We start from the raw sequence: 18,495 nt of genomic DNA on the forward strand, positions 1-18,495 counted from the left end.
AAGAAATTAAGGAAACAATTCCATTCACCATTGCAACAAAAAGAATAAAATACTTAGGAATATATCTACCTAAAGAAACTAAAGACCTATATATAGAAAACTATAAAACACTGATGGAAGAAATCAAAGAGGACACTAATAGATGGAGAAATATACCATGTTCATGGATCGGAAGAATCAATATAGTGAAAATGAGTATACTACCCAAAGCAATTTACAAATTCAATGCAATCCCTATCAAGCTACCAGCCATATTTTTCACAGAACTAGAACAAATAATTTCAAGATTTGTATGGAAATACAAAAAACCTCGAATTGCCAAAGCAATCTTGAGAAAGAAGAATGGAACTGGAGGAATCAACTTGCCTGACTTCAGGCTCTACTACAAAGCCACAGTCATCAAAACAGTATGGTACTGGCACAAAGACAGACATATAGATCAATGGAACAAAATAGAAAGCCCAGAGATAAATCCACACACACATATGGACACCTTATCTTTGACAAAGGAGGCAAGAATATACAATGGAGTAAAGACAATCTCTTTAACAAGTGGTGCTGGGAAAACTGGTCAACCACTTGTAAAAGAATGAAACTAGATCACTTTCTAACACCCCACACAAAAATAAACTCAAAATGGATTAAAGATCTAAATGTAAGACCAGAAACTATAAAACTCCTAGAGGAGAACATAGGCAAAACACTCTCAGACATAAATCACAGCAGGATCCTCTATGATCCACCTCCCAGAATTCTGGAAATAAAAGCAAAAATAAACAAATGGGATCTAATTAAAATTAAAAGCTTCTGCACAACAAAGGAAAATATAAGCAAGGTGAAAAGACAGCCTTCTGAATGGGAGAAAATAATAGCAAATGAAGCAACTGACAAACAACTAATCTCAAAAATATACAAGCAACTTATGCAGCTCAATTCCAGAAAAATAAACCACCCAATCAAAAAATGGGCCAAAGAACTAAATAGACATTTCTCCAAAGAAGACATATGGATGGCTAACAAATACATGAAAAGATGCTCAACATCACTCATTATTAGAGAAATGCAAATCAAAACTACAATGAGGTACCACTTCACACCAGTCAGAATGGCTGCGATCCAAATATCTGCAAGCAATAAATGCTGGAGAGGGTGTGGAGAAAAGGGAACCCTCCTACACTGTTGGTGGCAATGCAAACTAGTACAGCCACTATGGAAAACAGTGTGGAGATTCCTTAAAAAATTGCAAATAGAACTACCTTATGACCCAGCAATCCCACTGCTGGGCATACACACTGAGGAAACCAGAATTGAAAGAGACACATGTAGCCCAATGTTCATCGCAGCACTGTTTATAATAGCCAGGACATGGAAACAACCTAGATGTCCATCAGCAGATGAATGGATAAGAAAGCTGTGGTACATATACACAATGGAGTATTACTCAGCCGTTAAAAAGAATTCATTTGAATCAGTTCTGATGAGATGGATGAAACTGGAGCCGATTATACAGAGTGAAGTAAGCCAGAAAGAAAAACACCAATACAGTATACTAACACATATATACGGAATTTAGAAAGATGGCAATGACGACCCTGTATGCAAGACAGCAAAAAAGACACAGATGTGTATAACGGACTTTTGGACTCAGAGGGAGAGAGAGAGGGTGGGATGATTTGGGAGAATGGCATTCTAACATGTATACTATCATGTAAGAATTGAATCGCCAGTCTATGTCTGACGCAGGATATAGCATGCTTGGGGCTGGTGCATGGGGATGACCACAGAGATGTTATGGGGAGGGAGGTGGGAGGGGGGTTCATGTTTGGGAACGCATGTAAGAATTAGAGATTTTAAAATTAAAAAAATAAAAAACTAAAAAAAGAAAGAAAGAAAGAAAAATAAAAAAAAAAATAAAATAAATAAAAATAAATAAATAAATAAAAGTAAGCTAAAGAGATGTAAAAAAAAAAAAACTTTCCAGAGGCACCTATGTAAAAGCAATGCCAAAAAACCTTGTGAAGAGCAGATCTTCCATAACTAAAGAAAGAGGTTGAGAAGCAGACAGTAAACCAACTGTCAGTGTCAAAATCAGAAGAGATGTTAAAATAAAGTAAAATTAGAGGCTTCACAGAAAGAAAGAATGGTAGTAACAGTGGAGATAAATGGCCTCTCCAGGTGCCGACAGCATTTCTGTGGAGCCACAGTGTACCTCCTAACACTCAAAAAATTATTGTGATTATTATTAAAGGTATAAGAAGGACCTTAAAGTTTAACAAGATCTTCTGTGTGGTTGGTAGTCAATAAGTCTTAATAAGGTCACAGTCTATTTTGTATTTCTTTTGAAATGTTTCAGATTTTACTTTTCTTTATAAAGATATTTGCTTGATTTTTAGCTATGATACTTGAAATTGATGCTCATAAAAGTAAGGGACACGTGTTATAAACTTGGACATAACCAGAATTTCAAAAATAAGATGAGTGCTTTGAAGATGGGAAAAATAGTTCACTAAGGAATGTGAATGTGTCTTGTGAATTTTTAAAAATACCAGAAAATAAATCTCATTAAAAAAAAAATTGATCCAGAGTTTAGAACATATGCTTCAAAATAAAACATAAAAATAAACAAGGATGAAAACAATTCTTGATCATTGAAGGGAGGGAAACACATTGCTCATAAAGCTACAGTCAAATGCTCTTTTGGTTTCCTTTCATGGTAGCATCTGATAAGTGTGCCCAAAAGTGATAAGTAATGACTAAAAGAAGAGTGATTTCAAATTAGCCATACCTACTGTTCTTTATCGGCAAAACAAAGACTAAAGAAAAGTAGAGTAGAATAAGCAACAGATTCATCATTTTATGCTTCATCCTCATTTAAAAATATTACTTATAAAATTCCAGAAGTATACCCAATAATACACTTAACAAAATGCAAGGAGAAGAGGGCAACAGAGGATAAGATGGTTGGATGACATCACCAATGAAATGGACATGAACTTGAGCAAACTCTAGGAGATGGTGAGGGGCCAGGAAGCCTGGCATGCTACAGTCCATGGGGTCACAAAGAGTCAGACTTGGGGTCAGACTTGCCAACTGAACAACAACAATATGCAAATTCTTCTAATTACCTCTTCCAGTGATCTGCAAGTTGCTTGGGTTTCTAGGATTATTCTGATATTTTCCTTAATTTTTCTTAGAGCAATCTCAAGTTGATTTGGAATGGGCAAACTAGGGTCTGGCATTGATCCTGTAGCCTCTTCAAACTATTGAGAAATAGATTTTTTTTTAAAGAAGAGCAGTTGTAACATTGGAAATAACAATATTAATTTTTACAACTATATGACAAGACATGGTTAAATTCCACTTATAGTTGACACATAAAAAGATATCATCAATTAAAATTCCAACTCAGCCATAAAAAAGAAGAAAATTGGGTCATTTGTAGTCATGTGGATGACCCCTACAGTCTGTCATACAGTGAAGTAAGCCAGAAAGAGAAAAACAAATATCGTGTATTAACACATATACATGGAAGCTAGAAAAATGGTACTGATGAACCTATTTGCAGGTCAGGAATAGAGACACAGATGTAGAGAATGAACCTGTGGACACAGCAGGGGAAGGAGAGGGTGGAATGAATTGAAAGAGTATAAATACTACCGCATGTAAAATAGATAGATACTGGTAAACTACCGTATGGCACAGGGAGCTGACCTTAGTACTCTGTGACAACCTAGAGGGGTAGGATGTGGCGACTGGGAGGGAGGCTTAGGAGGGAGGGGATGTATGTATACAGATAGCTGACTCACACTGTTGTGTACCAGAGACTAATGCAACACTGTAAAGCAATTATCCTCCAATTAAAAAAAAAAAAAACAGAAAAATAAAAATAAAATTCCATCCAACTTTAGAAAATATTTCTATTGGTTAACATTATAGGTCCTGCTATAGAGTAGCAAACAGAATTAATCATTTATACCTTTTGTGCTTCACTTAGTATTTCATTTTGCTGACGGTCAAAAACATCTAGTTGACGTTCCAGCTCAACTTCTCTCTGATCCCAGGCCATTTGTCTTTCTTCATGAAACTAAAGAAGGATAGTTGGGTCATACACACACAGAGACACTCACCAGGCCTATGAGAAGAACTTTTACATACATTTTTCTTCTTTAATCCTCACAACAACCATTTGAGGTCACTGTTATTATTTTCATTTTAAGGAAAAAGGAAGAAAATTCAGAGATTAAGTAATTTTTGCCTAGGATCACAAGGACAGGCAGGTGTGGAGTCAGGATTTCAACCCATCCATGTACCCATCCATTTATCCATCCATCCATTCATCCAAAGCATGTTTAATGACACAGTCTATGTGGCAAGTACTATTTGAGACAATGAGAACACAGCAATAAACAAAACCAAGTCCCCTTCACCACAGGAGTTATATTCTACTGAGGGGGAGATAGTAAACAAGTAAGTATGTCATATGTCCGAGGGCGATGAGTGCTATGGAGTAAAATGAAACTAGGTAATCCGTATTTAAGGAATCTTGATGATAAAATTTACTGTTGTATGTTGGGTAACTAGTGAAGGTCTCACTGATAAGGTAACACATTAGAGGTAAGATCAGAAGGCAGTGAAAGCGTAAGTAATACTGGTATCTTAGGTAAGAACAATTTAAGCAGAAGGAACAACAAAATTTCTAAGGCAAGTAAGCATCTGCTTAGTGAACTGCATCCGTCTCCAAAGCTTCTGTTCTTTATTCTATACCAAGCTGCCTTATTCCTTCAGTGACAGCCAGTAGAAACTTGTAAAGGTGAATTCAAATAACCAATAGTGAAACAAAAATTAACTTAACAAATAAACTTGTTTATGAATTCTTCCTTTTAAGACAACTAATGCAACTAAATAAATGAATAATGTATTTTTAGAATAGTTTAAAAAATAAGAAACAATATTTTATAAGAATAATAATAGAAGCTATACTTGATTAGGAAAATAAGGCAGTCATCAATGCAATGTTGTTATATTAAAAATCTTAGCAATGAAACACCAAAATAAATATAAAATGAAACCTTATTCTGCTGCACAATTTCTTCCTCCAGACTACGGATTGTGTTCTCATATTCAGAAATTATATTATTCAAATATTTTATTTCTTCTTTATCTTTGACTAATTCTCGACTGAGTTTAAGCTCTTGAAGACGGAGTTCTTCTATTTTTGTGTGCCAACTGATTACCTAAATATTTATAAATTACATATACAAATGTTAATACTATATTAATAAATAATGAATTTCTCTACTGATTTTAATGATTTCAATTCAAATTAATGGACATTCTAAAATAAAAAGAAAAGTTTATTTAGAATTTCTATAGACTTTTTTAATATGTAGACTCTTAACATAAAACATTTTTAAAAAGATGCCGAAATGGATATCACTAACAATCACATTTATTTATTCATTTACTTTCATGTATTTGTTGGGTCCTTAGTGTTTGTGTGTAATTGCAACATTGGTTTTACTTTCATAAATAAAAATCCCAAATGTTTCTAGCCTAGAGAATAAAATTTAATTTCAAAATAATTATTTTTCATTAATTCCTTCCAAATAAGAGTAAAAACAAAATTACATTAAAAAATAAATGTAGGCCTACTACTTGTTTAATCACTATAATGTTTAAGAATAATTACAATTAGTATTTAATTAATATATACTTTCCTAGAGTGTTTAAAATTCTTTGATACTACAATCTAAGCATTTCTACTGAAACTATGGCTTAGAGGAGTCTCATTTTATTTATAAACAGATATTCCAATAGCTCAAACTCCTAATTTATAAAATCTAAATTAATAAATATATCTGGAATTTTGCTCATATATTAAGCATTTTCCACATAGGCACATATTATTAACTCAAAATTATTATGTAACTCTTCTGAAAATACTGAACTTAAAATCAGTGTTTTACCTTTTGGGCTCCCCTGGCATCCTTTAAAGTGCTTATTAAATCTTCCAGTCCCTTTAACTTTAATTCCATCTCCAGTGTTTTGTTCTTCAGACTTCTATGTTCTTGTTGAGAATTTTTCATTTCTTCCATTATCCTAAGTTTGTCATTTTGTAACTGAATCATTGTTTTAGAGAACTTTTCCTGTTGTGCCAAAGGTAAAGCTCCACTGAACTGTCGTCGTAGAGACTGAATTGTTTGGCGCAGATGTTTTGCTCTGTTTCTACCCTCCAAACGGGCATAAAAGAGAGCTTGTTCTTTTTCATCAAGTTTCTGCTCTAAGCGCAAATTATGGGCCTCCATCTTCTGCAGTTTAGATGTAACTGACTCTAACTTACCAAGAGCAGTAGCCTCACTAGCTTGAAGAGAGACTATGTGTTGGTGCAGCTTGGCAATTAGTGCCTTTTCATCAGACTGTGCCTAATATAAAAAATAAATATTTGTAGTAAGTTTCAAGTTTTACCAGTGAAACTTATTATGGACTTAAAAATCAGAATTTACTAATTTAAAACATATGCTACATGAGATCTACAAAAATCTAACCTTGCTTTAACATAAATTGCAAAAGTCTGCAGAAGAAAAAGAACTAGAATGAAACTTACTTAAAATCTAAATCTGGCACCTAACTACATACCAGTTGGAATATTACTAAATTTTTTTTAAAATTCCATATGTAAATAACAATACTGATAATAATACCAATGTAGACAACGGGTAGTTTTTTAATCCTAAAAAAACTATAATGTGAGAATATGTGGAAACCTATACATAAATACAAAAACCAATACCGTTATGAAAGACAGTTTCTCCCCATTGTCTGAACTGTGGTCAGCAGTTTGCACAATGCATCTGTAAGCATTTAAATGCTTTCCTGTGTTATCAATGGCATTTCAAATTAAAGTTTTTCTAATCAAGTTACAATCAATGAAAACAGGAGCCTCTATTTGATATATCCTGTTTAAGACTACAAAAACAATCCCAAATATCTAATGTAAATTTTGGAAAAGAAAAGCCTCTATGCATAAGAGTTAATACCGCACATACCTGGTAGTCTAACAGCTGTGTTCTGATGGACTCTGCTTCCCTCTCCCTGGACTGCTGCTGTGCATTCAAAATTTCAACTTGCCTTTTGGCAATATCAGAAATCTCTTTTAGTCTAGGAAGTAATAAGATACTTCAGACATGATTAGGTACATACTCTAAGTAAATACTAGATTTTCCAATTTCTAGACCCTTGTGGAAAAGCTGTTAGCTTGCAGCATCTCTTCTTTTTACGAAATACTAAAGTTTCCTGAAGTATTTCATGAAACATAATTCATGAGAGGTTAACAGGTTTTAACCACTCCATTCCCAACATTCTTCTCCCTTGAAAATTCATATACACAGTATCATATCAAATGCTCTGAGAAGTTCTAAAGTAAAAAAGGATCTCAATCTGTACATATACATTTTCTAAACATAAATGGCCAACAAACTCCTCTCACAAATTTTTTCATGAGACACTTGTTACCATGGTTTGGTATAGCTGGAATAAGGTATTAGTTAGGCTTACTTGACAAACTGTACAGTTAAGATTACAGAAATTTAAATTTTCAAGGTCAATCAATGAATGCTTTGATTGGCTTTATTTTAATTTATAAGTTAGCAGAAATGTAAAAAAGATTATACATTTATTACAATTACCAAAAATGGAGGGGAGCTTGATGATAATTATTAAATGTCCTATATGACTACTGTGATAAGATTAAATAGGTAAAGTAAAATGCATTTTACTTTGGACTGGAGTAATTTTAGTTCAGTGTAACTGATAAGTCTGTTTTCCTCATATTGATTAGAAATTCTCATTGCCAGTTATATGAGTCTTAATCAATTAAAATATAACAAAATGATTAATTATAACTTAGTTTACTAAAAAAGATGAGGTCCATGACATAAGAAGAATAAAGGAGTCCTTCATAGTGAAAGGGCTGGAAATGAGTGATATTACCAAAACGAGGTTCCAAAACAATGGCTATAACTTTATGGGTAAGCTGTAACTCTTTTTACTAATTATTTGAGCTTGATGAATCAACTCAAGGATCCTCATACTACTCTAAAGCAGTTAAGACATGATTACAAACAAATGAACACAAGCATCTACGTGGTGTATAGTACTTCCTCCTACATATATTTTGAATTCTAAGAGAATAAACTGTTTCTTTATGTAAAATGAAAACAACAGATGTTATTTGGATTATTAAGTGGATTGGGATAATTCAATAAATATTTAATACAAAGCACAGTACACAGTGTGTAGCTTCCCAGATGCTCGTCCACCTACCAGTGTAGGAGATGCAGGTTAGAGCCCTGGGTTGGGAAGATTCCCTGGAGAAGGAAATGGCAACTCACTCCAGTATTCTTGACTGGAGAATTCCATGGACAGAGGAGCCTGTAGGCTATAGCTTATGGGGTCACAAAGAGTCAGACATGACTTAGCGAATGGGCCCACACACAGTACACAGTAGACACCCAAGATATGCAAACTGAATCAAAATCTGAATTGTTCTTTCAGCAACCCTATTATAAGTAGATATACTATTACTCTCTTAGTAAGTTAAGCTTAAATAAATGCCACAACTCTTCCTTCCAAAAAAATACTAGTATGTGAAAAAAAATAGATCTCATAGGGTCCTGATGCCAAGTTCTGTGTTTTCTGTAATACTGGACTCTGATAAATGTTAAATCTTGAGAAGTTATTTCCTCTCCAATATTCTTATTTATGTCAGTAAAATATCAATCTTCTTAATATTACTTAGTGAAACTGAAGTTGTTTGGTCATGTCTGACTCTTTGCGACCCCATGGACTGTAGCCTACCAGGTTCCACCATCCATGGGATTTTCCAGGCAAGAATACTGGAGTTTGTTGCCATTTCCTTCTCCAGATCTTCCCGACCCAGGGATTGAACCCGGGTCTCCCGTATTGTAGGCAGACGCTTTATCATCTGAGCCACCAGGGAAGTCAATATTACTTAACAGAGTTCTATATAAAAAGAAACCAGCATCAACTGCCACTAAGGATATTACCCTTGATCACTGTAATGAGGTTTCATAACACAAAGTACAGTGAAGACAGCTAACCAAGTGACTAACATGGACACAGCTAACCAAATGACTAAAACCTGCACATGCACTTACTTTGATACTTCAACTTTTAGTTCCATTTCACTCTTCTCTAATTCTAGAATGTGTTGCCTGTCAGCATCACTTACTGTCTTGCTCACACTATCAGCTAACTCATCTCTTAACATCTGTTCCACTTTCTGTGCCTCCAAATTGATTCTGGTAAGCTGGGAAAATAACAAAAGACATTCAGAAACATTAGCTTCTGGTGAAGTTTTCCTTTTAATATACCTTTAAAGCATCCTGCAGTCCTCTTTATTTTAGTTCAGATACACTAATTTGGGTGTCAAGTATTAAGAATAGATTGAAGATGATAAGAAGAGAAAAAGCCAGGAACAAATTAGGAAAACTCTAGTTATATGTCAACCCACCAAGTCATTTATATTGGTCAACTCACAATCTAGTAAGATATGAATCTATGATACTCTTAATTTACTTAAAATGCTTGTTATATTTTACTTCAATTATATTATCTATAAATAAATACAGTTAATATTAATAAAATCTTAATATATTATTTAATAACTTGGTTAAAACAAAATAACATGAATGACCTGAGAAATTTACTAATTCTCAAGGAAGACTACTACTTCATCGTAAATTGTTGAATATTTGCAGACTATATTATTGCTAACCAATTTAATAATTTTGACCATATCAAAAAAGTCTAAAACTTTCTATTAGAATGAAGTCCCTGAGAGGAGAGATTACTGTCTTTCTTATTTTGTGCCATAACTCCAGTTCCCACACAGCATCTGGCATGTTACAGGCACTCGGGAATAATAAGTGTTAAATGAATGGATGACAATGGAAGGAAATTCCATCAAGCAAATAACATCGTTTTGCACATTAAATCTAAATTTTGTAATGCTGGTAAGAAATAAGAACTCAGTCACAGAAATACATGGTTTCTTTTTAAACATTTCAGATATAAAGCTACATTATTTATCCATTACATGAAACACAAGCACTGTATTAATATGCTACTTCAGAGTTACAAACAAACCTCTTCCAATAATACGACGGCTACCATGAATAATTATTTACTCTCTAACTGTATCATAAAAATTATAATATCAAACCTCAGCAAATTTGGTTTCCAATTCAAAATTGCGTTCTTCCATTTGCTGTAGTGAAGTCTTCACATGATCGTACATTTTTTGAGAATGTTCAGCCCGCTGCCTTTCATTCAATTCCTTCATCTCCAGCATAGTGATTTTTTTGGAAATAGAAACAATCTCACTGTTGGTTACAGATTTCTTTGCCTTATCCATGTTAGATTCATTTCCTAAATACAACAATATGTTGGTAAATCTCATGCTCTTCTTATCAAAATGTTATCCCCAACATTTTAGACATCATATAAGGAAGCAATATGGTTCTGTGGAAAACACATGAGCCTTTTGAATTATGACAGACCCGGGCACTAGTCGTAGCTCTGTTACATCTTGTCTGTATGCTGCCTACCCCATTTAATCTCTCTGGAACTTCCACGTTTCATCAATCAAATGATCATAAAAATTATTCTTCATAGGATGAGAGGCGTGCTTTACTTTACTGAGCCTGGCAGATAACTGCATTTTTTCCTTTTTGTTTTTAAATTGAAGGTATGTGGCAACAGGCCTGGGCCGAGTAAGTCTACTGGTGCTATTTTCCAGTACCATTTGCTCTCTTTGTGTTTCTGTGTCACAATGGTAATTCTCACAGCATCTCACCCTTTTCCATTACTAGTATATTGGCTATGTGATCCGTGATCAGTGATCTTTGATGCTACTACTATGACAAACAGAAGGTTCAGATGATGGCTAGCATTTTTTAGCACTAAAGTATTTTAGCATTAAGTGTGGAGGAGCTGGAAGGCTTTGAGCAAATACTGAAAATGTATTTGCTCCACTCTTAATGAAGGTTGGAAGCTGGAATGAGCGTAACAAAGGGTTATGAGCGTTCACTGAGTGCCTGAGGCTGGGAACGGATAACAAGGGTTATAAGCCCGGCCTTGAGGCGTTCAAAGGCTTCCTTCTGACCACCTGTTTCTGAGAGCAAGGACTGTTGTTTCCTGATAAGACTCCCTTTAGAGTTTCGCCAAAGCTATGCTATGGCTTGGGTGGTGGGTTGTGTGTTTTATGCTTAAATGCTTTGATGTTTATCTGAAATGGCTACGTGCAAGTCTGTCTTATGCTCTATTCCCTGAAAATTATAAAACTACACAATTGGATAATAAACTTTGTCAGTCCACTAGAGGCTGTCCCTGAGTGTCCTTTTCAGAGTGCGGTTCTCCGAGCCTTACAATTAAGGTACGCACATTATTTGTTTACATATAATACGACTGCACACCTAATACATTATAGTATAATGTAAACATAACTTTTATAGGCACTGGGAAACCAAAAAATTTCTGTGACTCATTTACTGCAATATTTGTTTTGTTGTGCTGGTCTAGACCTGAACTTGCAGTATGTCCAAGGTATGTCTGTATAGAAGTAACAACGTGAAAGACGTAGTGTGGGAGGTGTCACAAGTAGGAAGTCAAAAAAGGGCAAATAAATACATTTTGTTAACTGAGAAATACAAGGTATAAGAAGAAATACAGTGAAGTATGACTCTGTGAATGCAAGTGCAATGACTTTGAAGTCTTAAAGAGTCAAAAAGTAAAACCTGAAGCCATGTGATTTAACGATTTCACCAAATATCTTCTTTAACCCTGAATATTATTTGGCCTTTGTATATATCTAATGTTTTTGAACTGTGGTGTTGGAGAAGACTCTTCTAAAGGAGATCAGTCCTGGGTGTTCACTGGAAGGACTGATGCTAGAGCTGAAATTCCAATACTTTGGCCACCTCATACGAAGAGTTGACTCATTGGAAAAGACTGATGCTGGGAGGGATTGGGGGCAGGAGGAGAAGGGGATGACAGAGGATGAGATGGATGGATGGCATCACCAACTCCATGCACATGAGTTTGAGTGAACTTCAGAGCTGTTGATGGACAGGGAGGCCTGGCGTGCTGCGATACATGGGGTTGCAAAGAGTCAGACATGACTGAGCGACTGAACTGAACTGAATGGGCTTCCCAGTTGGCGCTAGTGGCAAAGACACTTTCTGCCAATGCAGAAGATGAAAGAGATGCGGGTTTGATCCCTGGGTTAGGAAGATCCCTTGGTGGAGGAAATGACAACCCACTCCAGTATTCTTGCCTGGAGAATCCCATTATTTTACAATCTTTAAATATTTATTTATTTGTTTGGCTGTACCAGGTCTCAGTTGCCACACACAGGTCTTCAATCTTTGTTGCAGAATGTGTGGTCTTTTAGTTGTGGCATAAGAACTCTTAGTTGTAGAATATGGGATCTAGTTCCCTGACCAGGGATCGAACCCGGACTCCCTGTGGTAGGAGTACAGAATCTTGATCACTGGACCATCCTCAAATTATTTATTTTATTTAATTTTATTAGTTATTACACCCTCATCTCATATATGCAGTTGTATAGCTTATTTTTTGACACAAAAGTTTGTGGTTAAATGAAAAGAAAAGAAAAAAACTACCCCAATTTAGAATGAAAAGGTATCATGTAGGAATGTCATTTTTTAAGAAGAGAAAATGAGTATTTCTGTTACGCATAACAGACGTGCTCCAGGAAAAAGACAAAATTTGGTAGAGTTTTATTTTTTAGAGTGTCAATTAATCATTATGTTCAGGGAAGTCAATTATTTTAAGGAACTGTGCAGTGATTCATTTTGTCTTTTACAATAATGCCCTTCTCCTATCTTTCTAGCTTTTCAAGCTTGAGTTCTATAACTGAGTTTGCTCAAAAGTACATAAATTGTTTTGAAACCAGGCAAGTTGTTTCAGTGTCTACGTTAGTTTTAAGAAGTACTTCATTTTGTCCTGTATGTTTCTTTAAAATAGTATATGATTTTAGAATAGTTGCTGCAGGCAGTGATCAAATAACTTATAGTAACATTACTGAAAAGCTAAATGTGTTAGGAAAACATTATGGAACCATTTAGGCAACTAAGCACCATGAAGGACAGAAAAAAAGTTGCAGTAAATATAAATATACAAAGAACATAATACCCCTTTCCATTTTCTTTTGTGCTAAACTCTGACAGTGAAAAGAGATACTCCTGTATTTGGAGTGTCCTAGGGAGAACAGCCAACTCCAATCAATTCCTGCATGAAAAGAAGTAATAAAGTGACACTTATAAACAAAGAGATAAGGAAAGGCAACAGGAAATAAAAGCTTTTAAAACTTCAGTGATATAAAGCCATGTATCAGAGAGATTAAAGCATTTGAAATTAAGGAATTTCTATAAGGAATTCAGCACTTATTAAAGAGACACAGGACAGGATGAACAAAGAGCTTACTGAAACTGTATATAATATTCTTTTCTCTATCTTAGTTAAAATTGCATCTTCTTTCATTTAAGAGTTAGACGAAAGTCAATTCACTTTTAAACTCTTGATGGTGATGGTGAAGTCGCTCAGTCGTGTCTGACTCTTTGTGACCCCGTGGACTGTAGCCTACCAGGCTCCTCGTCCATGGGATTCTCCAGGCAAGAATACTGGAGTGGGTTGCCATTTCCTTCTCCAGGGGATCTTCCCAACCCAGGGATCGAATCCAGGTCTCCTGCATTGGAGGCAGACGCTTTAACCTCTGAGCACGAATTAAAAATCACATTTCTAAAAGTAGCTTATTTTAGACTTCCCAATGTCAAGCCTCTAAACTATGTCTGTTAACAATTTAACAGTAACAGAAACCTTGAAAAACATTAGAGCTCCAAGGTATAGAAAACAAAAGAAACACCTTACCCAAAGGAGCAAATTTATTTGGAAAGCATAAAGCATAATGCTAGTAAGACAAAATAACTTACATCTCATGAACTAGGAAAACCATTTGAAAAATTAATATGGAAAATCTTAGCAGGAGCCACATAGAAGTTAATATCCTTTGAGACAATAATATCTCTGTTAGACACACATGAAAATGTTGACAGCAGCAATAAATAAGCAATAGCAAAACTTAGAAAAGCGGGTGATTTAATCCCTCAAACACAGTACTTTATAGCATGAATATTTATAAGTATATAATGAATATTTTGTATCTACTAAATAAACATAGCATACAATGTTTATTATAATTTTAAGTATATAAAATATATAAACATGTATAAGGTAATACAAAATTGATATAGTAGTGAAACTATGAGCAATATGCTCAAGGTCATCCTTTAATTTAAAAATATCAAATGATATATTGCTAATATAACTTCACACACAGTGAAAAAGCCCATTATACTATCATTAAAATATAGATATTTCAAAATTATCATCTGCATTAATTCTTAAAGGGCTCAATATACCTAATGTTAACTCACAAATTTTAGCACATATGATTTCCTTAGAAAAAAATCCAATTTAATAACTAAAAACCAAATCTTGGTAGAGATTAGTACAACATGGTATTCATCAACTGCCTGTTAAATTAAACAGTTAGGCAGAGAGTTCATTTTTTATCAAACAACTTCCTTTTTATCTATCTGATATAGAAAGAGAAGTTTAAATGAAAAAAATATTCACTATTAGATCTTAATTATTTTATATTATCAGAGTCATAATACTTACCTAATTTAGTTTCTTGTTCCCAGGCTTGTTCAATAGTGTGAAGCTTTTCTTTGGTAATCTCCAGTTCTTTACTGATAGACTCCATTTGTTCTTTCAGGGATACATTTTCACACTAAATAAAATAGCAACATCACTGAGAAAGGACCTTGTAATTCAGACTAATACCACAGAAGTGACATTGTCTTAACTTCACATAACAATCTCTTAAACCTCACCATCTATTTTTTTAACAAAAGTTTCCTTGTATGTAATACAAATATAGACATACACATGTATATATGTTATATAAACAAACACACATATAAAATATTATTTTAAAATAATCATCAAAATCTTATATATCCAGTATATGAAATGATATGCTTGTATGTCTTGTATATCCTAAACTTCTGAGTACTACCTTATGCCATGTTCACTTTTGGCCAACATGGATACTCAACAGTTTCATAACCTTCCCTTAAGGAAGGGAAGGGCATTGTCAGAGTCCTGTTTAGAATGACCATTCTGGTGGCAGCAAGTAGGATGTAACATGGAAGTATGCACATGGAACAACAGACAGGTTCCATATTGGGAAAGGAGTATGTCAAGGCTGTATATTGTCACCCTGCTTATTTAACTTATATGCAGAGCACGTCATGATAAATGACTGGATGAAGCACAAGGTGGAATCAAGATTGCCGGGAGAAATGTCAATAACCTCAGACATGCAGATGACACCACCCTTATGGCAGAAAGCAAAGAGGAACTAAAGAGCCTCTTGATGAAAGTGAAAGAGGAGAGTGAAAAACTTGGCTTAAAACTCAACATTGAGAAAACTAAGATCATGGCATCTGGTCCCATCACTTCATGGCAAATAGATGGGGAAACAATGGAAATGTGAGAGACTTTATTTTTGGGGGCTCCAAAATCACTGTAGATGGTGATTGCAGCCATGAAATTAAAAGATGCTTGCTCCTTGGAAGAAAAGTTATGTCCAACATAGACAGCATATTAAAAAGCAGAGACATTACTTTGCCAACAAAAGTCTGTACCAACCTAGACAGCATATTAAAAAGCAGAGACATTACTTTGTCAACAAGTCTGTCTAGTCAAAGCCTTGGTTTCTCCAGTAGTCATCTATGGATGTGAGAGCTGGACTATAAAGAAAGCTGAGCACTGAAGAATTGATGCTTTTGAACCGTGGTGTTGGAGGATACTCTTGAGAGTCCCTTGGACTGCAAGGAGATCCAACCAGTCCATCCTAAAGGAAATCGGTCCTGAATATTCATTGGAAGGACTGATGCTGAAGCTGAAACTCCAATACTTTGGTCATCTGATACGAAGAACTGACTCATTGGAAAATACCTTGATGCTGGGAATGACTCAAGGTGGGAGGAGAAGGGGATGACAGAGGATGAGATGGTTGGATGGCATCACCAACTCAATGGACATGAGTTTGAGTAAGGTCCGGGAGTTCGTGATACAGGGAAGTCTGACATACTGCAGTCCATGGGGTTGCAAAGAGTTGGAGACGACTGAGTGAACTGAACTGAACTGAATCGTTACCACAATAATAATGGTAAAGAATAAAACTAAGACATTGCCAGTAGAGAGGTACATATGTTCAGAATTATAACTGAGATACAGGAAGTAAAGAAGAGAAAGGGATATACTACAAATAGAAAAAATTTTAAGGTTTGAGTAGAAATAAAAAATGTTATCTGGGAAAATAAACTTTAAAAGTTAAAAATTATTCCTTTGATATGTTATCTGCAGATTTCGTATCTATAACTTTTTAATGTTAGAGAAGAGAGGACAACAGACATAAAAGATGGGGAAAGGTGAGATTATTATCACACCTAAATATGCAGAATTTTCTACAAAATTAACATAATCATCTCTCTTTAACAAAAATAATAATAAAAAGTAAACTGATCATGATTATTTGTAGTTAATACTAATAAATAATGACTCAGATAATTGTGTCATTATAAAAGACTGAAAGCAAGAGAAAAAATAAAAGATTGAGGGCAGGAGAAGAAGAGGACAACAAAGGTCAAGATCACCCATCACTGACTCAAGGGACATGAGTTTGAGCAATCTCTGGGAGTTGGTGAAGGGCAGGAAAGGCTGGCATGCTGCAGTCCATGGGGTCGCAAAGAGTTCGACATGACTGAACAACTGAACAACAAAAACAGATAATTGTGTAGGAGCCACTGAAAGCCATTCAGAATATTTTCTTGAATATGTCCCCCTAAGCAAGTGAGAGCTTTCAACCCAGAAGATTTAGATTTCATTCTACTTCAATGAGAGTATCATAAAAGAAAATTAACCAAAAGACATAGTTTCTTATTTTTGATGAAAAAGAGAAACAAAAACAGGCGCTTATTTTGCTTAATGTACAACATATGAAGATCAAGTGGCTAGAAGAGAATTATAAAGGGTCTTGGATCCTATTCATGAAAGTGTTAGTCACTCAGTCCTGTCCAACTCTATTCGACCTCATGGACTGTAGCCCACCAGGCTCCTCTATCCGTGGAATTCTCCAAGAATCCTGGGAGTGGGTAGCCATTCCCTTCTCTAGGAGATCTTCTCAACCCAGGGATCAAACCCGGATCTCTTGCAATGCAGGCAGACTTTTTACCACCTGAACCACCAGGGTTATTTCATAGACTCCTTGAATTAAACCAAGATATTCCAGGCCACTTTGCTCTTTCCAGACAGTAAGAAAGGCTACGGATCTGCAGAGGTCATCCATGGTCCAGGAAGAGCGATTTATGTCTCATCTACTCTCTGCTACATTCATCCCCTGAAACTATGGGCCATGAGGGAATCAGAGATCAGGGTAAGAGAAAGTGGTGGATGCTTAATAACACTTTCTCTTTTGATTACATTATCCTATATGTTCCACGTTCTTTTTTCAAGTGCCCGGTTTAAGGGGTCTCATTCAGCTAAATTATGCAAATAAGCTAAGGAAGATGACCTGGAAGAAGCTGTCCAGAAATCATTCTGTACCTAGAGATATCACCCCCCCACACACAAAAAGAGGCTAATATCACAAGGTTTAAGGATCACATCAACTTACCTCTAGGTGTTCCAAGTTATTTGTTCTTTGAACAAGCATATTATCTTTTTGCAAGATGTCTCTGTACTTAGCAGTCAGTTCATTGTATTGTCTATTGGCCAATTCTAGTTCCGACAGAGAGACACTATTATCTACAACTTTTTGTAGTGCTGCAATCTTGAAAATGGCCATTTCCTATGTAAATAAAGATACATTGAATTGAAGTGTTGTATTTTTTTCTGGTAAAGTACTAGCCCCTTTTGAGATAATATAGCTGAAAGCAAAACAGATTTCAGAATCATTAAAAAAATTAGAGGTATCCTGTATAAAAACATATTGCAATAATTATTACTTTCATATAAGAAATGATATTTGGACATTGAAAATCTTTGAGTTATAATCTTAAATTATAACTTCTGTCATAATTAAATGAAATTCAGTTAATCTGAGAAAAGTGTATATATAGCAGCAAGAAAGCGTATCACTTAGAATATATCTTTGGATGGCTTTTTAAAATTTTATAAGATTTAAAAAAACTTGTCTTTTGAAAACTGAAAGGCAAAATTTGCATCCCTGCAGGTAATATTTACAGTTTAGCTATTTCTGCTTTTCTCCTTTTTAAAAAAAATTTTGGCTGTGCTGGGTCTTTGTTGCTGCACAGGACTTTT

At 34.9% G+C, this 18,495-nt stretch overlaps 1 protein-coding gene across 6 annotated transcripts in view; it reads right to left on the minus strand.

Annotated features, from left to right (window-relative positions):
• The window catches only part of CEP290 (centrosomal protein 290), a 94,111-nt gene that overhangs the window by 37,123 nt on the left and 38,493 nt on the right, over positions 1-18,495 (minus strand). For 5 of the 6 annotated variants that reach the window (XM_013963717.2, XM_018047607.1, XM_013963716.2 and 2 more), the window contains 9 exons: positions 17,849-18,022; positions 14,785-14,896; positions 10,244-10,449; positions 9,177-9,328; positions 7,047-7,158; positions 5,967-6,422; positions 5,070-5,234; positions 3,977-4,084; positions 3,126-3,260 (listed from right to left, as the gene is read on the minus strand). In XM_013963717.2, coding sequence (XP_013819171.2) covers positions 3,126-3,260; positions 3,977-4,084; positions 5,070-5,234; positions 5,967-6,422; positions 7,047-7,158; positions 9,177-9,328; positions 10,244-10,449; positions 14,785-14,896; positions 17,849-18,022 — 1,620 coding nt within the window. The remainder of the gene's footprint in view (positions 1-3,125; positions 3,261-3,976; positions 4,085-5,069; positions 5,235-5,966; positions 6,423-7,046; positions 7,159-9,176; positions 9,329-10,243; positions 10,450-14,784; positions 14,897-17,848; positions 18,023-18,495) is intronic. The other variant, XM_013963718.2, reaches the window with a different exon arrangement.

Source organism: Capra hircus, chromosome 5 (assembly GCF_001704415.2).
Source record: "Capra hircus breed San Clemente chromosome 5, ASM170441v1, whole genome shotgun sequence".
NCBI classification, from domain to species: Eukaryota; Metazoa; Chordata; class Mammalia; order Artiodactyla; family Bovidae; genus Capra; species Capra hircus.